General features: G+C 39.2%; 2 protein-coding genes across 2 annotated transcripts in view; both read right to left on the bottom strand.

Moving 5' to 3' along the window:
- The window catches only part of gpc1a (glypican 1a), a 42686-nt gene extending 37257 nt beyond the window's left edge, over positions 1 to 5429 (bottom strand). Inside the window, exon 1 of the mRNA XM_017478697.3 lies at positions 4952 to 5429. Coding sequence (XP_017334186.1) covers positions 4952 to 5117 — 166 coding nt within the window. The 5' untranslated portion in view covers positions 5118 to 5429. The remainder of the gene's footprint in view (positions 1 to 4951) is intronic.
- Positions 5430 to 8325: 2896 nt separating this feature from the next.
- Positions 8326 to 23528, bottom strand: part of gpc5b (glypican 5b) — a 62320-nt gene continuing 47117 nt past the window's right edge. The window contains exon 9 of the mRNA XM_017477310.3: positions 8326 to 9435. Within this exon, the coding sequence (XP_017332799.1) occupies positions 9317 to 9435 (119 nt within the window). The 3' untranslated portion in view covers positions 8326 to 9316. The remainder of the gene's footprint in view (positions 9436 to 23528) is intronic.

Here is a 23528-nt window from a genome sequence, read left to right as displayed (position 1 = left end):
GCAGCAGGACGGTGGACCAGTATGGCGGCCAAATGGCTTCCCATCTCTATGTTATCTATGCTAAACAAATTAGCAGTGAGTGGGAAGTGGCCAAGGCTTACCCTGTGGTAATGCATGAGTGCATAATAATCGTCATTCCCATAATAATATTCAAGGCTAAAATTCAAGGTTTAACAAACCAATACCGGGACTGACATTTAAAAATGCAGCAGTTGCCTAGCACTCCACACACTTCACACAGTCACCATGGTGCCCAATTTGCCTGGTAAACGGCACAAAGAGGCATATCTGAAAATCACAGATTGTCTGGCGTGCCCATGCTGGTATGTTTTGCAGCTCTTTAACGCTCCTGACTCAGTTCAGCAGCTCATTACCCAGTGCTTCATGAGATAAAATGGATTGCGATTTGGACAAATCTGGAATCATAAGGCTAATGTCGCTAATATGTAAGGGACACTTACTGTTTAATATGATTACTTCGAGTTCCTTAAATGGTTTCTGAAACTGTAGGACAGTTATTTATAAAAATGGATAAAAAGTAAGTTAAAAACAGTCACAGCTTCATCACTTGCTCCTTTAGCATGTAGTTTAGTTTGCAAATGATTTGATATTTTTGAATTAGTCACTCTGGTGAAGGAATCGTTATCAGTCACTGCCAGGAACTGAGTCATTTCTTTTGTTCAGTAACTCTAGCATCAGCAAATCATCAATAACCTTGGTATATACTTATGAAACGTAGTTTTACATAGGTCTTTTTCTTTATGTATTTATCATTTATTTGTCAGCTTTAAATGATTACTTATGTCGTAACGGAGATTCATTCCTCTTGTGTTGAGTTGCTCAGTGTTTGAATCAGTGATTCTTTCGTTCATGACTGAGATTTGTTTCTTTCTTGTTCAATGGCACAATGTTTAAAAAGGCAAATCTTTCATCCATGACTAGGATCCATTCCGCTCTTGTTCAGCGAGTCAGTGTTGAGTCAGAAAATCTTTAGGACATGACTGGTCCATGTTTAAGAGATTTGCTCCTCTCTTGTTCAGTGGCTCAGTGTTTTAAAAGGCAAATCATTTGGTCATGAACAATTTGCTTCTCTATTATTCAGTGGGTGAGTGTTTAAAAAGGCAAATCTTTCGGTCAGGATCGAGATGTGCAGTTGAGTGAGGTCTCATTTGTGCTCATTCACTCTAAGCCGGAGATTTCTGACTACGGTGCATACAATAGTGTCCTGTTAGGCTGGGTGTGATTTTTTTAATCAACATGATTTTTTAATCAACATTAATACATGCATATTATAAAATAACATGGTAGCGACGTAATTTGTCCCACCATGACTTGATGGTGGCAGGAAAGGGTTGCATATCTGAGTTTACTGTGCAGCTGAACAAATCTAAATGAATCATTTAACTGAAGAAACACACTTTACCTTAACCTTTTAAAGTCATATAAACTGCCACAAACCTTCAAATGTGAAACTATTTCATGTATTCCTTATGTGCAAATGGTTTTACAAGGCCAAAACATGTCTTCTAAGGTATATGTGATGATTTATATGATTTAGACATGCAGTCTGAATGATCCTAAACTCGTAGCTATAATCTTCCCTTACTGTGTTAGCTACATTACCCTGAGTATAGAAGCAAACATTCAACGTTAAACGTATCAAGCCTGACTGATTTCATTTGAGGTAAAGTGTAACTCATATTTTTGGCTGAACTGTTCCATTAAACGAGTGTGTGTCAGAGCAGGGAAACACTCAAATCTACAGCACGGAGTGAAACACTGACACGCTCTTGCAGTCCTTCCTAACTATTGTCTTACTGCTGCATAATATATTAATTATTCATATTACCAATCTGAGTAGATAAGAGCTAAGAGCAATTCTGCTAACAAATATCTTGTAAAAGCTATTTTAGCAGTTTGCCCAAGCAAATAATTTTGTGCTATTTAATCCTCTTACTGCTTCTTTAATATACTTTGTGTCACTTAGCACTGTCCTTTGGTGAGGTTGTACCCAGGCACCACGAAGTAATGAAAGTGATGAAATTCTATCAAAGACAAATTTTATACACCATTCCACCTCAATTCTCAAATATATATTTGTATCAATATATATTTATACTTGTACAAAAGTGCATCCACACAACATGTAACATACTTATGAATTACACATTTCCCCAAATGTAAGTCTTCATCAGCAGTGAACACCAACCACATGCAGAAGCTTGCAAACTGTAATTTGCATAAATTACAGCTGGCATAAATAGAAGGAAAAAAGACAGAGAGAACTAAACACTCTCGGATTTGCGCTGCAGATGCTTGTGCCTTGTTTAGTGAATGAATAAAACATGACGATGGTCCAGCATGGTTTAGGCACAGGCGGGTGGCAAGGGGACACGCTTGACTCGGCTCCCCCACTGTGTGTGATGTCATTGAAACAGACACAGTGACCTTCAAAATCTCCACCAGGCCATCAGGCTCTCTGCCATGTCCTCATAACGCCCCATCCCACTGAAGACACGGGGAAAGGACACCATGATATACTCGTTAGGGCGAGGCGGTCCGAGTGGTGAAGGCTGCCATTGTGGAAATAGTGAATAGTGTAGCTTGTTAAAGACATACTAGAAAGCAAAAATATTTATTGAAATCTTTTCTCTTTTTTTTTTAAGTTTTATAAAATTTTAAATTAGAGATTTTTTTTTTTTTGGGAAAGCATTCTTCACACCATGAAATCACTCTCATTATGATACAGTTTACAAACGTTTTTTTTTTTTTCTTAATTACTGATTACACTATAGTCCATAATAGCCACAGTATTGAACAATGCAGCATGATTTACATTTCTGCACATTTATTTATTTAATAAATAAAGAATCATCCCGTTTCAATAAAATCAATAATATCCTGATTAAATTGTACTTTGTTGTTATGGCCTGTCTGAAATTATTGGCTCTTTTATTATATTTTATTATATATTTTATAATAGTAGGCCAGTTTTCTTAGATCCTTAGTTAGCTCATTAATGAAAGTAGATTATTTCATTAATGTAAACTTTTTTGAAAGAACCTTTTTGTAATATTGTACGTAGAGCACTGAAGTACTTAGTCTATATCTATATTTAGTGGTTGTCTCCCTGAGAATTTGATTTTAGCCCAAAAACTGAGTGCATACTTTGTTGAATCCGATTACGATCAATTATAATTGATTCAAGCATTACAAAATCAATGCAGCTGAATCAGCACCATTGGGCTGAGCATTTTTACACCCCTTACCAGCCCAAGTCTAAAAATCAGATGCTGATTGTGTGTGTGTGTGTGTGTGTGTGTGTGTCCGTACAGGCATGCACATCTGTGATCATTTATTTTCATCTATCAGTAGAAGAATCCGACTCTCTGCCTTAAAGACAATGCAAGTGGAAACAGCTGTTTTATGTAAAATTCCTTACACACTGCTGTGCATTAAATTTATGATGAGCAGTTTATGACCTATTACAACCTACTTTTATTACCGGCTATCGGTATTATCACAGAGTTATCACACATGTCGACTCTGGTGTTATGATTGATAGTGGTCTGAACACAAGTGATCTGTGGGATTTAAAGACTGCAGAACATGAGCAGACAGGTGCTGCAGAGGTGCATGCCAAAACTCCTCTTGGACTCCGAACACAACACACATCCTGTCAAAACAAGGAGCTCATCAGAGCTGATGCTGCAGCCTGTCTCACTGTCTCACTAACATGTATGATTACGCACTGCTTGATTTTATTCTGAACAGATTTTTTTTTTTTCACATAGGTGCAAAGATAAAACCATGATAATTACACAAAAAAGCGCATTCTTTCAGAGCAGAGGTGTAATGCTAAAGCTGCTGTCTTCCCAGGGTGTGATGTGCACTCACAGCAACAAAGACTCGACAGTGTTCAAGTACTGATCCCCTTTTTAGTTTTCTTTATCAAGATCTGATTGACCTTTTGACTTTGAGAGACTTTTTGAAACCGTTTTTTTTACAATGTTCAATTGGACTGGCTTTGTGTTAACTCAAATGTTCTATTGGGCTTAATTATTATACGTGCACTTAATATTATTGCTATTAGGCCTATTATTATTATTATTATTATTATTATTATTATTATTATTATTATTACCGTGCAATCCATTAAGAAACCACATGAACGACAGGACTCAGGTGGGGAACTCAGATTCCCTGCTGGTGCATTGTGCTCCGCTGTCTTTGTTTGGGACGCTGCATGGGATACACATGCTGAACTTGAGTCTGGGTTGCCAGATTTATTGCACTGGTTTCAAAATGTGCTGTTCATAATAGCATTACACATTTGGAACTACACCCTTTTTTCCCTATAGTGTACTCTATAGTGCACAGTTTATGTATAGTGAGGCATTTCGAGTAATATAGGATACAGAATACCAATAATGCACTTTAATATATGTGGGAAATGTGGAGTAGGGCGCAAAGAGTCATTGGGCGGAGATATTACAAACCTGTATTTCCCAATGTTAGAGCTTGGATTAAAGTGCTTTGTGGCATTTATAAAAGGAGACTGGGTAGAAATAGAGGGGTGATCACAATATCACAATAGCGTGCCAAACACGTGAAGCTGTTCATCCGCAAATCAGACAGATTTCATTTAGACAAACGGGAAAATGGGGGAAATTTGCGGAAACCGCACATCGATTGTTATGAATAAATTACCAGGCTAAATACCACGTCACCTATGGCAGTAATGGTATGTTAGGCTATAGTTTAGATCCGTACTGATTTGCCATACTGTTTAATAGGGTATGCGGTTGGGATGTCGCCATGGTGACCTGTGAGCACGCGACCAGCCGGTGCTGATCCATTTAGACAGCTTGCGTTAATGTGCGCAGTCCACCTGCTGTGAAACCACCACCACCACCACCATCACCACCATTACCAGCTCCGTTGTTCTTACCCGATATCTCGGCGAGCGGGACTCCGTTGAGCGTGAAGCCTTTGCCGCTGTAGAAGCGCCGCGCTTCCGAGCAGCTGCGCGCTTTTCCGCCCCCGTTGTTGCCGTCCGCGCGCGCACACGCAACGAGCACGCAGAAAACCGGGAAGATGGTGAGCGCGAGAGCCATTTCTCATCCAGGGACACTGTCTGTGCGTCTGTCTGTCTGCCTTTCTGTCTGTCAGATGCGATCTTAAAGAAAAGGAGAGCGTGGAAGCATCCGGTGTTCCTGTGCGTCCGAAACGAAGTAAAGCTCCCCGTCCCTTAAATTCTTTAATCAGTCCGGGGGGGTGTCACAGCTCGCGCTCATGTCTTGTCGAAAGTGTCCATGAAACAAGATGGGATAAAAGGCGAGGAAGGAAAAAAGCAGGCGAGATATCCGGTGAGAGGCACAGAAGGTACTGCCGCGGTCCCAGACCGTTCCGTGCGTTTTAGCCGCGTCTCTTTCTACAGCTGGGGGTTGCCAGATTGTGCGTTTTATTTCTCAGTGGGGTGAAAGCCTGTATCAAGCAAAGGACTGACACAATTTGTTAAAATATAAATAGAATCCTTGTTTACATTTAGTCATTTGACAGATGCTGACCTCATCGATCCATCCATTCTCCATACCGCTTATCACAGGGTCAGAGGGGAGCCTGGAGCCTATCCCTGAAAACTGGGGGCGTGAGGAAGGGGACAGCCTGCACAGGGTGCCAACTCATCACAGGGCACAATCGCACATAGACCATTTAGAAATGCCAATCAGCCTACAACACATGTCTTTGAACTGGGGGAGGAAACCCCAGAAGCACGGGGAGAACGTGCAAACTCTGGATGAATCCAAACTTAAGTGTATAAATAACTTGAAGAACAGTTACATTTCTTATTTGCCAAATGGTTTCATGTAATTGAACTGAGCAGTTATGAGTAAATGGTCCTTCTTTAAAAGTACCCAGCTGTGGCTCTCGTGTGGTCCTGGGTTTGAACTCACAATCTTGCAATTATTAAATGAGAACCTTTACAGCTGAGCCGCCACTTCCCATTTCAATCGTGGGTACTAATAATCACTGCTAATGATTATAATCCAACAGTCTGTGAACATAAAAAAGAAAGTATACATCACTGTGTGGGCACATTTTTTGGCAGTTCATGTCTGGGCACCAACTTCTAGAATTTATTTAACTCTTATAATTATTATACGCATTTAAGAAATGTTTGATTTGTAAGTAATAATCAATTCAACTGGGTAAGTTACAGTTTTGGTTAAAGCATAAGGTCTTCGCAGCAGCGCAAATCTGGCAACCTCGATGTAGAGTTTGAAGAGAAACACCTGCATGTTGGTAGTGCGCCCCCTGGCTACTGTGTTTCTTACTGCACTATGGCTGACAGAGCAGGGCCGCTGACAGAGTGTAAATCTGTGGTGTTAATGATGAAAAAGATTCATTGGCAAATCAGCCAATGTCATGCTCATAAGCTCACAATACATCATTGTGATCATCTTACATCTCATTGTGATCATCTTACATCTCATGTCTCTAATCAAATCATTTCTGATGCTTCCTTCCTTCAGTTGTGCAGTAGTTGTGCTTCTGTTTTATTAACAGCTACTAACATTAAATACATATGACAATGTTTATAAAAGTCACGTGATTAAAAATATAATATTTGGTTATAATATTTTATAGTTTCCATGCCAGTAGGTGAACTGGCTTGAATTGCCCCTAGGTGTGAATGTGTGCCATGCGATGGACTGGTGTCCCATCCAGGGTGTATTCCCACCTCATGCCTAGGGTTCCTGGAATAGGATCCAGATTCACCACCAACCTCACCAGAATAAATTACTGAAGATGAATAAATAATTTACATTTGCTCACTGGGTAGTGCAATGCTCAAGCAAGCTTTACTTAATATTATGATAAACAATTTATATAGAAAAGAGAAAAAAAAATCAAATTGGAAAATTACCAATTATTTCTATGAGCACCGGAGGAGGTGTGACAGGCAGTAATGTCATAGCAGGTCAACATCTACATGTGTAATCAATGTCAGTGATATTATTATGATTATGATTATGATTATGATTATGATTATTATTGTTGTTGTTGTTGTTTTTGTTGTTGTTATGAGACAGAAATAGAAATAGAAAAGAATCATGGATTGAGGTACTCAGAGACTTAAAGCAATAAAATCAGACATAATACTATATTAAGTCCCAGTTAAAACAAACAACAACAAAAAAGCAAGTACCCCAGCTGCAGCCTATCTGCTGACATGAACATTGTTTTCCTAATAATTTAGCAACAGGAATAAGTGCTTTCCTCTGGCTCAATATTAGGAAATGCAGACACCCATGTTGCCACTTTAATTAGCAGCTATCTCTGTTAAAAAATCCACACTTAATTAAACCATCAGCATTAATGATAGAGTGTCTGGGAGCACGGAGAACATTAAATTGACCAATTTCTGGGACAGGAAAGATGTGTGAAGTTGATAAACATATATTTGTGTTATTTGTTAACAGAGTTCTGACATTTATAGCTGCTTCTCTTATTGATGGTAACCTTGCACAGTGCTGAAATATACATTTATAAATAAATTAAAAATGTTTAATTGAATGAACAATTCGTACTGGAGTGAGTGAGTGTACATACTGGGCTAAAAAAAAAAAAATCAGGGAACGTGTATATTCCTGAAGACACCATTTTACCGACTGATTTCCACATGACGGAGCTCCTCGTAAAACATCTTTGTCACAGCAGTGTCATGCTTTAGCCAACATGCCAGGAAGTGCTGTTAAAACACATTTATAGAAGAAATATTTATAGGACCAAGGACAGAAATGCTGCAAGTTTCAGACAATTAGAATATTATTAGGTTTTGTGTACATACATTTTCAATTAGTTTAATAAAATCATCTTATAGTTCATTCTATATTGGTTACTCACACCATATACAATCCAGACTGCTGTACTTCCTTTTTTTTTGCATACATTTCCACAAAAATATGCTAATTTACATTACCTAATTTAAACATCCCAGTATTATACTAATATCAATGAAAATAGAGCTAACATATTGCTATTAAAATGACCTATGTACACTTCATAAATGTCACATGTACATTCATACACATGACTTTCCACATGACTTACACAATACTGTGAAGTGAGGCTGAGGCTGAGTTTTAATTCGAACAGTAGCAAACGGTTTGGGCAAAAATTAAATTGAACTTATCCTAAATGTAATGTTGAAAATACATTTGAGTCTTAACAACAAGGTTAATTTAGCTAACAAGTAAAGAATTCATGCCAGCTACATGCCTAAGTCATCACACGTCAACTCAAAAGACATCATCTAGCTGAGTCATATCATTTTATTTATTTATTTTTTTTAAAAACATTATCAGAATGAGTCAGTTTAGATTGCACAAATCAAACTGAAACTATATTATCTGAATCACATCTAATAACTCCAGCTTTAAACTTTAAGAAGGAGCTGCAAATGTTTTGAGGTACTATTTCCACCATAATGTAGAATTTCTCCCATAACAGCACATCCCAAATACTTTTTATTCCTCTCATACCACAGCAATTTGCCAAGGAACAACATATGATACAGTTCATCCATTTATAGGTACATTTAATGTTGTGCAACGTCCATGAAACAGGCTAGATCACTTTATCACTTATGTTATAGCAGCTATAAACAGTCGTTACCTCACCATCATCTATTTTTTACTCTCTCAGGTTAATAAGGCAAAAAGAAAAAACATATTACAGAGAAACTACAAAGTGTGAAATCCTCTGTTCTCAAGATGTCAAAACTTTAAGGTTTCTCTTTATAGAAAAGTACACCATATCAATGATTGTGGAGCAGTTGTTACTATAGAAACGATAACATATTACAATGAGTGCATTAATATAAACTGTAATTTGCAGCTGCACTACTGTCATAGCGGCTGTTATAGAAATTTATACAACACTTTCTGACTAATCAGAATTGAGAATTCGGCAGCACTGTATATTGTGTCAGAAAGTACCTCAACAAATCTGCATGTGTGATGATTTAGACACAAAATTTTAATAATTAATTTGCCTTGAAGGGTGCCAATAATTTTGGAGTTGACTATAAGCTGCCACTCAAAGCAAAGCAGGTAACAACACACAAGCTCATGTGCAAAATCGTAACACAAACGAAATCAAAAACAAGGCACTTTCTCCGGAGCTGGAGGTTTTAGTGTAGAGAACAGCTATGCAAGACGGAGAGGGTTGGATCAACATGTAGACATCTAAGTGTCCAGTGCAAGTGCATACTTCAGTCCTCCTTTGTGTCCTTGAGGCTTTATGTGGATTACAGGAGACGCAGCAGCAGGGGAAAGAGAGACAGAGAGAACAGAGAGGAGGAGTCTGTACTGCATGCTCCTGAACCTTGTTGTACTGAGGGAGTTGAGAAGGGGGGGATGACACGGCCTGTGGGAACAGAGACACACACAGTCAGTGATAGAAGAGAGAAAGAGAACAATAGAGAGGTTGGAATAGTCAGGCAGAGAAGACAGCAAAGATAACAGAGTCAGTGATACAGACAGACTAGTCTCAGAAGTTAGAAAGTCTATTACTTTCAAGCAAGGTCAAGAAAGTAATCAGTGACGGCGTGGGGTGATGAAGGTTAGTTACTGCAATCTCAGAAAGGATGTCTTAATATTCTACACACTTTTTGTGTACTATTTCCACACATGTTAAATTATCCAATAAATGTGTTAAAAAAAGGGAAAAAAAATCACACCAACACAACACGTGTTAAAGTATTGTCCAATCACGTTGCAGACTGCGCTGCCGACGTCATCATCCAACTCTGAACTCGCCTCAAAGTGAATGTTCGTTGCTTTGAGCTTTTGATTGTGACAGCGGAGTGGAAGTCCTGAGTCGACGAAACCAAATGACCACCGGTAAGTTAGCGTTCATCACTATTTAGCATTAACGTGGCTGAAAATGCCTGGCTGAGTTTGTGATATTTAGGCAGGGAGCTCTCGATAACGTATTCACTGGAAAACAGTAAATGTACTAACACACTGATTGTGTTGAAAGCAACACAAAATGTGTTGTCCTTAACTACACATGTAGGTGTGTTAAAAATGAACACATGGTGTGTTATTTTTAACACATCTGTTTTTAAGAGTGTGCTACCATCCAAAAATTATGTTTCAGTAACAGCATGTCATGAAGTGTTTTATTCCTCTTATACCACAGCAATAGCAGAGAAAGGCAGGTCATACTTTCGATCTGGTTATAGTTATGTCTAATGTTGTGAAACATTCATGAAACAAGTTCCTGTTCTCACTTACATTACAGCAGCGATAAACACTCGTTCACTCGCCAGCCTGTCTTTTATTCTCTCTTGAAGTTCAGAGTGTTACAAAGCACTGACACTGGAGAAATTCTCACGTCCTCATATCAATAATTACACACATTGTAAAAATCTGTTTATGTGGAGCGCCCACCGTGCAAGTCCCTGTGAATGAGCTGTTGCTATAGAAATGATAACATCAGAATGAGTGCATTAATATAAACCTGTGATTACAGCTATAACAGCTGTTATAGAAAATCAATCAACACTGATGAATCAGAATCAAGAATTCCACAGTGCTGTGGTAGAAAAAGCTTGAACAAAGTGATGTCTTGAACATTTTTTCAATCCAGTGACGATATTGTGTTGCTGTTTTGTTTTTGTTTTTTGTTTTTTTAAAAAGCTCATTTAGAGACAAAGGTTATGCTCTGTGAAATCCCCCTAAAATGGAGTTTGATGAAAAAAAAAAAACCCACACACAACTTCATTTCTTGTGGTGGGAAATTTTTGGTGTGTTGCGCAGTAGAAAAATCCCACAGAGAACCAGATCAAAGAAAGTGAGTTGTCTGTTTTCCATAAACACGGTTCAAGGAAGGTGAGAAGATGACAGACATATTTAACAGTTTTTTTTTTTACTGCTCAGAAGACATTGTATTAGCATTGGTATTATCAATATGGTGTATTTTCACGTCCTCAGAATAACGATTCTGTGTCTTATTTTAAAGGTGCTCATTAGAGATTAGTTACTCAGAACAATGCCCTCCTCATGTCACCAGTTCTTGCTTCCAGAATATTGTGGTGTGAACCCAACCAATTTTGATGCAGGAGAGAGAGAGAGAGAGAGAGAGAGAGAGAGAGAGAGAGAGAGAGAGAGAGAGAGAGTGAATAAGACAAAAGCAATCAGTGTCAGACAAGCACGTCAAAGAGAACAAAAACAGAATGAGATATATAGTGAGAGAGAAGCAAGATGGAGTGAGAAAAGGAAAGAGCAAGAAACACTGAATTACAGAAGACTGATAGCAATACTGAAAGAGAGAGAGAGAGAAAATGAAAGACAGAGAGACAGAATAAGGATCCCCATTTTTCATGCATCGCTAGTATGTGTGCAGGTGTTGCACAGTGAAGTCCCTGAGATTCAGCACTGCTACATCAGATAAACACACACACACACACACACACACACACACACACACACACACACACACACACACCTGTGATGGTTTTTTATGTGACAGTGTGTTGAAGGAATCTATCATATGCTTAATGCACAACAGATGATAAGATCCATACACCATCGAGAGCAAGACAGACACACACAGACTCACACACACTCAGACCCTCAGACCCACACACACACACACACACACACACACGCACACACTAGAGTGCTGCATCATAATGTGTCACTGTCTGATAAATGATGGCACTGGTGTCGCTATATAGTATGCTGATGAGTTAATATGTCGATGTGCATTTATTTATGGCTTGCAGTGTGTGTGTGTGTGTGTGTGTGTGTGTGTGTGTGTGTGTGTGTGTGTGTGTGTGTGTACATCTATACATCAATCTTATTATCGTATTTTCACTGCACCGACTGACTGTGATGTATTTTCTCTAACAATCTGCCACTTTTGCTAGACTTCACGAAATGTTTCTCATTTTCATCCTAGCTGTTAATAACACTGGACACTAACTGCTTGTAATGGCTAGTTCTGCATTCACAAAAAAAACACATTGGTATTGTTTGTGCAGTCAGACAGCAGCTGCCATAATAACTGGTACCTAGAAAAGGGTTTATTAGAGTGGGTGGATTTTGAGGCCACATCTTGTGAAGAGGTAATCAACACATAAAGGTTGCACTGACATGTAATTGGCTAAAGCAGTGACCAATAATGACAACTGACAATTTCCCCCCCTCTCTGTCATGGAATATATATATATATATACTGGTCGTTTTTTGTCATTCACATATCTCTCAACTTATTTACTATTAATAAATTGTGGACTGTTGTGGATTTTTGTGGAACTGAGCACATCACTCCTAATGGCCGTAAAAATATATATATATACAGAATGGTCTGGGTTGAGTTGAGGAAAAGGCTGATTTCTTTCTCGCCTGGACTCTAGATTCACGCATCGTAACAGTGACAGTCGTGACACAGAGTGAATGCCCCCTAGATTTTGTCTGCGCTGGGGATCATTTATTAAGTTTCAGAGGCACATGAGTGACATTATCATTATCAGCACATCGTCCAATCAACACAAAGAGACAAATGACAGAATGGAAGGTTTTACTGGTTAATGTCAAATGCAGCGTTTCTGTTTATTGTGTTTGCTATTCAGAACAGAAACACTTGATTTAAAAAAATTAAAATAATAATAAAAACTAAATCCCAAATGGTCTTCTTATAAATGAGTGTGTATATACAGATATACATTCTAAAAAGCTTAGCCATAATGCTTTCTTATAATTGAAGCTTTTTTATGATGTTCCCTTTAATTAATTAATTTCTTTTTTTGCTTTTGTAACTGCATTATTGTCTTTGTTTTTCTTTTTCCTTTTCCTTTTAATGGCAGCAATTTCACTTGCAGTTACACAGGAATAAAACCTTCCTTTTTTGAGTATTTAATGTCCAGTATCAGCCCAGTTTTAATTTGAGAATGCTGATAGCCTATTTTCTACCCCAACCTGGATTCTCCTACACTGTACTTTCTTGTCACTGGCTGACCAAACTTGACTCTCACACAAAGAAGGAATGAAAGAGGTGGAGGAAACGAGACGACAAAGGAGCAGCCACACCTCTACTGTACGAAACACGATTCCAGACCCTTTACAAAATAACCACGGTGCTATTTGCACAAAGCACAAAGGAGTCATTTATCTCTGATCTGGAGCCGCGGACACTGATGAGAGCTCCGGCGATCTGTTTCACACTGAAGGTGCAATGCCTCAGGGGTTCTTTTGTAATGGAAGGAGAGGTGTGGAAAAGATAATACCCTGTACATTTGTGTGTGTGTGTGTGTGTGTGTGTGTGTGTGTGTGTGTGTGTGTGTGTGTGTGTGTGTTGGTTAACTTCTCTCAAATGCGTGATATGATCACAATGTTATGTTACTATTAAATTTGCATACCATCTATGAAAATCTCAGATTGGCTTCATAAATCGCTGCACATGCCAAAATGTCTAGTGTGTGTGTGCAAGTATGCACCTGTGCACAGCCACATCATTCACACACAGACACACACACACACACATACACACACATATATATTTTACCACCATAAACCTGATGTTTTGTTTTTGTTTTTCAATTTTATTTTGTACAGTGTTTTTAACAGTAGACATGGACACGAAAGAGCATTATAGAAATCTATATGCAGACTTATATTTAGATGCCTAATGAGCAACACAGAGGTGACAAGGATGAGAAAAAAATTCCCAGAAATGACAATAAATCTTGAGAGGAACCAGACTCAGAAGGGAAACCCTTTCTGGCTAACTCCAAATAGTGAGTTTATACAGTACAAAGGGTTAGAAGAGTAAAGAAGTGTGTTTAAAGGATGTTAAGAATGAGCAACAGGACATGATTACAGTTCCTAGTAAAAATCTACAGTAACCAGGTGAGATTATCCACTGAAGAAAGGGTGAGACTTGGGCATGAACTGTTTTTGGGAAATGCAAATCTTTTGAGTAAAAATGTGGGAGCAGCAGCAGAAGAAGGTGTGTCACCAGCAGAGCATCAGGATAATCAAGCAGATCAGTAGGGTGAGAGGAACAACAGAGGTAGAAATGTGTCAGGATCAGGCACTGGCATCATGTCAGGGTTATTATTTTCCTAAACTCAATCTCTGCTTGCATGTTCTCACTAGCAATAATGTAAAAATGAACTTGTAATCCTGGGACAATTTTTGCCAAGAACAAACTTGTCAAGTCACGCCGTGCTGCACTGGTAGTTAGTTCTAGCAGTTTCCAGAATTGATGATCCATGATGAGGTAGTGTAACATGTCAGACTCAGGGAAAGTGATTGAGGATCCATGTGCAGAATGTTTGTAATGAAGATCAAGGCAAACAACGTAAAATTGCAATAAGAAAGTCAAGACAAGTAGACACGCAAGGGTAATAATGGCACGAAAACCAGTAGACAACAGTCCAAAGGGACAAACCAAAGAATAAACTAGTAAATGAATCAAGGGTGCAAAACTACATAATGGCTGCATCTGAAATCATGTACTGTGACAGTACCTACTGCATTCGATTCTGCCCAGCCAGTGATACAGTACATACTGATCAGTATATGTTTGTAGTATGAATACAATCTGGACATGCTACAACTGCCATGTTGGCATTGTCACGTGACCTACAGCTTAAAAAGAGCCGACACACTACCTTCTGCCATTTTTTATTCTGACAGCTCTTCCGCACCAGTCCCGTTGCCTTATGGGATAGCGCTATGTCCACTGATTTCCTACTGCAGAATCTCAGCAGAAGCAGTAGGTCATCTGGGTATTTCTCGCCTACTGTTTTATGACTACTGAGAATACTGACATACTATTCCTTTGGCGTTCTGCTTTTCATCTACTGGGTAGTAGGGATATTTGGATGCAGTTCATATTTAACAAGGCTCAGAACTTAAATAATGCAATACTTATTGCAATTTCACATTAATAGATACACATGAGCTTCCTGAAGAGTCCAAATACAGGTAATGAACAGAGATCACATTAGCAGAAGTCACACTACTCTGGTGACTGCGACCTCTGCTGGCGTGGAGAGGAATTGTCCTGAGTTTGTGTAACATGTAGCGTAGCTGCCTCAGATTTCTTTCTCTTTTTTTTTCTTTTTTTTTCCTTAAACAGCTATGTAAAAAAAAAAAAAAACTATGGGGAGTTTTCTTGAATTCACTTGACTTGAAAACTCAGTAGATTGTAACGAGTGGGGATGTAGTTTAAAGGGAATCTTCAGTAGGACATTGGTTCATGGGGATAAACTGATTAACGTAGCACCTGACACTTATTAGCACTACTGTATTAATGGGCTGTCTGTCTCTCGCTCTCATTCTCTTGCGCAGTAAGCTGAGTGTGTATGTGGACATGAGCCCAAAAAAGCCATGAGTGCTGGGCAAGCTGAAAACCTGTGGTTTAAACTATATTTTCCGCATTTCTTATTTTTTATTGCCGGGCACGAGCTAGACACAAATTAAAGCTCACGAGTAAGTTCACCCAGGGTCATCTAGGATCTTCAGTAGTGTGTAATGATACCTGCATTCAGTTGATTTAATAATCTACATGACGTGTCCAGAAAAACTATTTAAGCACCTGTGTAACCCGGCTCTAAATATGAGGAACTTAAATACTAAAGTACTAAATACTAAAGATACTGACGTATCTTTTGAATTTAAGTCACCGACTCCAAATACCGCCTATGATGTGCACTTGTGTGACCAGTAAAGAAAAAAAATGTATTCACACAATTTCTAGTCAATCCTCTGAGTCTGTGAAGGCTGCTTTTAGACCAGGGTCTAAGCTTAAACAAATTCAGTAGACAGAAGTGTATACACAGCTGTACACACTGTAGGATAAAGTGCAGACCACATTTGAGTGAAGAGGATCACTGCAAAATCAGCAGCAAATAACACCAGACAAAAGGTTTTTTGTTCATACATCCATGCTGCACACAGATCTAAGTAGGTATGATGCGTTAATAATACACTTTGATGTTCATTAGACAAGACAAAAATCTCATCCTCTCACTCACAGCTACAGCAGCAAGTGCAGATGCCAAAAGACAACATCATTTATGTGACCTCAGCGACGGCAAAGCGATGCCAGCTCCGTCAATGTATCCACCACAGGGGATCGACAAGCACAGTGGGACATCGAGGAGTTATAATGAATTCAGTCTTCTATATAATCATGGATACAAAAGAATGATACAAAAGAAAGCATACAAAAGAAATACTTTAGGCCTCATTTTCCCCCCTTTCAGCTCAGACATTTAATGAGGTTGCATTACAATAAAAACAGTAGTAATTGTTAATATTTTATTTTGCATCTAGCTTTATGAGGGTGCAATGTTTCAGATCACGAGCTGCAAATTGCTTCTATCATTTAGCTTCAGTTTCTTATTCCTAATGATTTTCTGATTTATAAAAACAAAAAGGAAAGAATGAATTTAAATAAGGCTTGTGCATTGTAACGTAATAAACATTATGCAGACCTGTGCTGACTTTGCTGAGTGAACACAGTCAGTGAATCAGTTGCACCAGAAATGAACTGGCTCAGAAACAGACTAGCCATAAGCCATTAGGTCTGTACTACCCTTGGGAGCCTGTGTGTGTGTGTGTGTGGGTGTGTGTGTGTGTGTGCGCGCGCACCTCTGGGGGCAGGGTAAGCAGAGACAGTACTGATTCCAACACCAGTATCCACAAAAATCTCATTCATGGCTCTAACGCAAGATCCCAATTCTGCACCTGGAGAATATTATGTACTCATAGACACGTAACGTGGTAATAACAGATAAGGAGCAAAACCCAACAGTGCTGCTGCTCTACATGTGGTTTTCAAATGACTATAACATTTAAATAAAAAAAGGACAAAAACCTGGAGGGAACTGAGGAAGAACTGGAATGTAGAAGGTTAAAACTAGGAGGTTGTCTTGTGTGGGGTTGTGGCTCTGACACTCTGGATACCATGTGTGTGTGTGTGTGTGTGTGTGTGTGTGTGTGTGTGTGTATATATATATATATATATATATACAGATACATATAAAATGTTCAACCTTTTGAAATTTTTTTATTACGGGCTTGATTGTGATTTATGCTACTTTTAATTGAGTGCAACCTCATATTTTGTTACACAAAATATGACAATTGGTTTACATTTATTGTATGTATACTATTTTAAATACAAGGGTGAATCAAATTAAAACCTTAAAAGTGTGACATACATAAGTGGGAGAAATTAAGACACTCCAGACACTCTTTAACATTTGCAGCGAACGAAATGGAGATTATGTTTTTTTCTTTTAAAGATGCCATTTTTGCAATAAACAATGCAAATTAAAATAAATTAAGGCTTTTGTTTGATTCATCCTCATATATAACAAATTATGACCAATTATTTAGAGTACCGAATTCCTCTAAAACATATTATGTAATATTTTATCATATTTATATACACGACAATATACGCTTATATTCTTACATATAAATATGAAGAGGATGTAAATGATGTAAGTGGTGGCATGTTAGGAAGTGATCTGCACCATCATCACAACATCAATTGAGGGAAAATATTTTGGAAGAATGATGTTCATCGCTCCAGCACAATTCAAGAGACTTTTAGCAACTATGTCAAAGTGCATTGAAGCAGTTCTGAAAGCAACATAAAGACACTTTTGTTGGTTTTTACTTTAATTTGTCCCCTGTGTATAAATAGGGTGGTGCAGCAGGTAACATTGCAGCCTTACAGCTCCAGGGATCCTCATTTGATCCTGAACTTGGGTTACTGTTTGTGTGGGATTTTGCATGTTTTTCCCACGTTTCCTCCGGGTTCTCCAGTTTCGTCCCACCTCCAGAAAATATGCAGGTAGATGCACTGGTATCCTAACCGGGGTGTATTCCAGCCTTGCGAATACGTGGCAGATCCAGCACAACCCTGACCGGGATGAATAAAAGATTTTTTGATATTTTGTGTTTGTTCTGTCCTGCTCAAACACACCTCAACATGTCTGACAAACAGCTTCGTTATGATGTAACGTGCCAAGATGGGTGTGTTAGAGCAGGAAAACACATGCAGGAGACTAAAACCGCAGGTTTAGGAACACGGCACTCACATATGAAACGGTTTCAGCTCAGAAAGGCTGCAGAGAAAGAAGCAGGTGAGTGGTGATGCTGTGTGTTCGGCACATTCACTGGAGGTGAGGTCACTGTAATCACAGTTTACCAGGCGGCTGAAGCATGCCTGCTCGTGTGTTTGATGCTGGGAAAGTAATCTGGTAATTACCAAGGCAGACACACAGGAATGCCAAGTCAATATGAGAGCAGTCAGTCAGTGATACATGCCTGGCAAACAGTGCCAAACTCTTTCGTTCTTTTATAATGCAGCCTTTTTCCTAGTGATTTGATATATGCTAGATGGAGACAATGGAGCATTGTCTGACCTAAGGTAATACATTTTTAGATTTCCACCCTCTCTCTCTCTCTCTCTCTCTCTCTCTCTTTCTTTCTCATACACACACACACACACACACACACAGACACACACACACACACACACACACACACACACATACACACACACACAGTCTTATTGTTTGACCTTCACTTGAGGCTTGAGGTAGGCAATATAAAGCTATCTGTCTCAGTGCAATCCTAGTTGAATTGGTAATGAGTTCTTCATTATCCAGACCACAATTCCCAAGAAAGGGAAGGGAGAAGTGCACACACACACACACACACACACACACACACACACACACACACACACACCCCTGTCAAACCCTTACATACTCACAGACACACCAGCAAATTCCTAAAGCTTGCATCAACAACGAATACCAAAGCCAGTGTACACAAACTCACACATGCCTCTGTAATATCCAACATACAATATTCATGTTTTTAAGCCTGTAATTTCCCTATGAGGCTAGAGGAGTTTCCCGGGATGGCAGTTGGAACAATGGACTCTCACCCTTAGACCCCTGCCTGAGGTGTCCCAATTAATCACAGAACGCCACACACATGCTAAGGCCTCCTAGGAAAAGGTAGGAAAGTCAAACGGTAACACATAATGCATTTGAAACAGTTTGCAATTTGAACATGGGAAGGTGAACACACAAAACACCCACAATACCCTCACTGTCGCTAGGCAGCAGGGAGACTGGGTTAAAGATTTGCTAGCATGTAAATAAACACACACATACTATATGTACTATATGTGTTACACCATTCTGAAACATCAACATTGTATCACAACATTATAGGTTATATAATATAAGTTGTAACTATTCATTGTGTACACACACACACACACACACAATCATAGTTAGCTGCTTCCATGGTCTATAACAGCAAAGATTTAGTTGGATTTGATCAGCCAATGTAGTCTTTTTTTTTACTTCTTCAGCATAATGCCTTAGGTCCTTGTACACAAAACAATGACGTATTATTTACGCTGGCCCGCTACATAAAAAGATAACACTAGGCAGCTAAGTGGTTAGCTCAGCTAACTTTAATGTTACTAGCATAGCCACACTGTAGCTGTAGCTACCCTGAAACAAAATTCTGTCACGTTTTTTTTTTTTCTTTCAAAAACATGCTGTGTGCTCCATTTGCTTTACATATATAAATGTAATCTACTGTTTAAAAAAATAAATAAATAAACCTTTGGTAACACTTTACAAAAAGTCCATGAATAATCATGCACTAATACCTGAATTAATACTTACTTAAATATGAACTAATGATGAGTTAAGGCATGTACACCAACATCTTTGGATGGTGTTGAGATGAAATTATTTGTGTTTATTATTAATAATGAATCTTTATTGATCACATATACATTACAGCACAGTGAATTCATTTCTTCACATACCCTAGCATGTCAGGAAGCTGGGGTCAGAGTGCAGGGTCAGCCATGATACAGCACCAGGGAGGGTCCTTAACCCTCCCTGGAGCAGAGAGGGTTAAGGACCTTGCTCAAGGGCCCAACCATGGCAACTTGGCAGTGCTGGTGCTTGAACCCCCAACCTTCCAATCAGTAACCCAGAGCCTTAACCGCCAAGCCACCACTGCCCCTAATGCATCTTTTATGTTCGATAAGGAGGATCAGTGTAAATTATGAAAGTAATCCAGTGCCATCCAATGATGTTTGTGAATGCAGCAGCATACAGCAAATTTCATAAACAATTTGAAATTATGCAGATTTAATTCATATTCTTCCTTATAGAACATGTTTGATTTCGTTTACAGCTATGTGTTAATTAATACATTAACTACGTGTTAATTAACAAACATGTACTAACGTACTTAAGATGGTCGTTATTCACGTATGAATTCATAAGACTCACATTGTTTTTAAGGTTAGCTCTTCATTAATTTGTGATTCGTACATGCCTTAACTCATCATTAGTTAATATTTAAGTAAGTAATTCAGGTATTAGTGCATGGTACTGTTGTTCTCCTGTGTCCACAAACCAGAGACAAAAATGTCATGCACCTCAATTGCTGACTTTGTGTTATTTTGACAATTTGTAGCCCTCCAAGTTGGCTATGATGCTAATCAGCAATAGATGAAAATTTCATCATACAAGTAAAACCCGTAGTCATGTTTGCTAGCAATATAAATAATATTTTATTGTGTAATTGTCAATAATACCTAAGATTGCTAGCAAGGTAAATTACTACATAATTTCTAGCAAGCTAGCTAACATTAGGTGAAATATTGTTCATGTATTTAAACCTGCAGCCAAGTCTGATACTAAGCTGGTTAGGAATAGGTGAACTATATATTTTGTCGTTACTAATATTAGCCTGATTTGTCTAAGCAATTTATTGTTAACAGTTATCAGTAGCAATGTTAACTATAAAGCTAGCAAACATTAGCGTGGGCGACTGTGGCTCAGGTGGTAGAGCGGGTTCAATTCCCAGCCCATGCGACTCCACATGCCGAAGTGCCCTTGAGCAAGACACTGAACCCCAAGTTGTTCCTGATGGCAGGTTAGTGCCTTGCATGGAAGCTCTGCTGCCATTGGTGTGTGTGATGTGTGTGTGTGTGTGTGTGTGTGTGTGTGTGTGTGTGTGTGTGTGTGTGTGTGTGTGTGTGTGTGTGAGAAAATGGGTGAATGAGAAACAGTGTAAAGGTGTAAAAAAGTGTAAAACCTTTAAGGTTAGAAAGCACTACATAAGTGCAGTATATAAGTGTAATTAAACAAGCTCATTAGAAGGCTATTAAATACTTTGTACTAAACAGCATGTCCATCCGAAATAGTGAACAGAAAAGAAATTTGCTGATAAAAATTAACGTACTATCCTGTTGGCCCAGGACATCTGTCATTCGGCAAATCAGGATGTGTATGTACAGACACAGACACACACTCCTCTTTGGAGATTTTATTACACCAGGTTCTAGATTTCAGTCTCAGCAACTACTTATCAGACCCGGCTTCTATAAACTGGATATATAAAGTTACAGTCTAAATACCACATCCGCCTTGGGCACTGCAGAGTCAGGGGTCTGTGGGAGTAAAAAAGGGACAAGTAAGGGGACAAAGACAGGAATAAAACACACCGGAAGGTTATGGGTAGGTCACACCTCTCACCCCCACTGACTGTAAGGTCAAACAGCTATAAAGGCCAGTGGAAGCTTCTGGCAAAATGAATGTGAAAAAAGCTTTGGGAGCTTGTGAGTGAATTTCTTGCTTTTAAGCATATTAGCATTATTGACACTGAGAGCAGGCTGAAACAATCAATGTGTAATCCCAGGTCACATGTCAAAACACAAGCATATGCAATCTACAGCTAGAGGATTGAATAAATTGGAAAATTTGACATTGACAAAAAGTCTTTCTTCAGATTGCTTTTTGTTGTTGTTGTTGTTTTTCTGTCATTTATTTCTTCCTGCACAAGGCTGATAACCAAAATCATACCAAAACCTAACAAAGTGTGTTTCTGTCAGTCACTATCAGAACATGGCATAGAGAGACAGGAAAACAGACCAGAGCAAATACGATCTCAACATGCTTTGGTTCAGATAATCAGCTCTTAGAATAACATAACTGAATAACTGACTGTGTCAAAAGCTTTGCAGTTCCTGCTGGTGAAACTGACCCTATGTGCTACTCAGGCTCCTACAACTTTAAATCAACAACATCCTCTTGTCAATCAATTAAAAGCCTTTGAATAATAAGGCATCTCCTTTTCCTAAACGACAAGTTTACAATTAATTACACGTTACTCCAAGGCAAAACTATTACTACAAACTACTATAACCTTACTACTAAAACTATTACTAAATTATGATACATTTCTAGCATAGTTAGCTAGTTCAGAGCTGTTAAAACAATTTTAAAATAGGTCAATATTAATTTGACTGTTGATGACTAGTTATAAATTTAGCAAACAGATTAGCAAAGGAGAAGCTAGCTAGCTAGCATTATGACACTGAGAACAGTGCATATGATTCCCTGAATTGGGCCTTGTTTAAGATGCAGTCAGGACTGAGATGTGCTGAATATATTTTACATTTGCACTGAAATGCTCAAGGATGCCTGAACAAATCAACATTGGCCATGCCTTTTGTTTGGGTCCTTTAGAGGCTTAAGCAGAGACATTTTTATTTCCTGATAAACAAGATGTTTAAGTGAATGTGAAACAACCTGCTGTAAAGGGACTGGACATGGCTAACCTGCTGTAAAGGGACTGGACATGGCTAACCTGCTGTAAAGGGAGCGGCCATAGCTAACCTGCTGTAAAGGGACCGGGCATGGCTAACCTGCTGTAAAGGTACCGGCCATGGCTAACCTGCTGTAAAGGGACCAGCCATGGCTAACCTGCTATAAAGGGACTGGACATGGCTAACCTGCTGTAAAGGGACTGGACATGGCTAACCTGCTGAAAAGGGATGTGCATGGCTAACCTGCTGTAAAGGGACTGGGCATGGCTAACCTGCTGTAAAGGGACCGGCCATGGCTAACCTGCTGTAAAGGGACTGGACATGGCTAACCTGCTGTAAAGGGACTGGGCATGGCTAACCTGCTGTAAAGGGACTGGACATGGCTAACCTGCTGTAAAGGGACTGGACATGGCTAACCTGCTGTAAAGGGAGCGGCCATAGCTAACCTGCTGTAAAGGGACCGGGCATGGCTAACCTGCTGTAAAGGTACCGGCCATGGCTAACCTGCTGTAAAGGGACCAGCCATGGCTAACCTGCTATAAAGGGACTGGACATGGCTAACCTGCTGTAAAGGGACTGGACATGGCTAACCTGCTGAAAAGGGATGTGCATGGCTAACCTGCTGTAAAGGGACTGGGCATGGCTAACCTGCTGTAAAGGGACCGGCCATGGCTAACCTGCTGTAAAGGGACTGGACATGGCTAACCTGCTGTAAAGGGACTGGGCATGGCTAACCTGCTGTAAAGGGACTGGGCATGGCTAACCTGCTGTAAAGGAACTGGGCATGGCTAACCTGCTGTAAAGGGACTGGACATGGCTAACCTGCTGTA

This window comes from Ictalurus punctatus, chromosome 10 (assembly GCF_001660625.3).
Source record: "Ictalurus punctatus breed USDA103 chromosome 10, Coco_2.0, whole genome shotgun sequence".
Lineage (NCBI taxonomy): Eukaryota > Metazoa > Chordata > Actinopteri > Siluriformes > Ictaluridae > Ictalurus > Ictalurus punctatus.
Note: the sequence above shows the minus strand (reverse complement) of the source record. Positions and strands in the feature narration are given on the sequence as shown.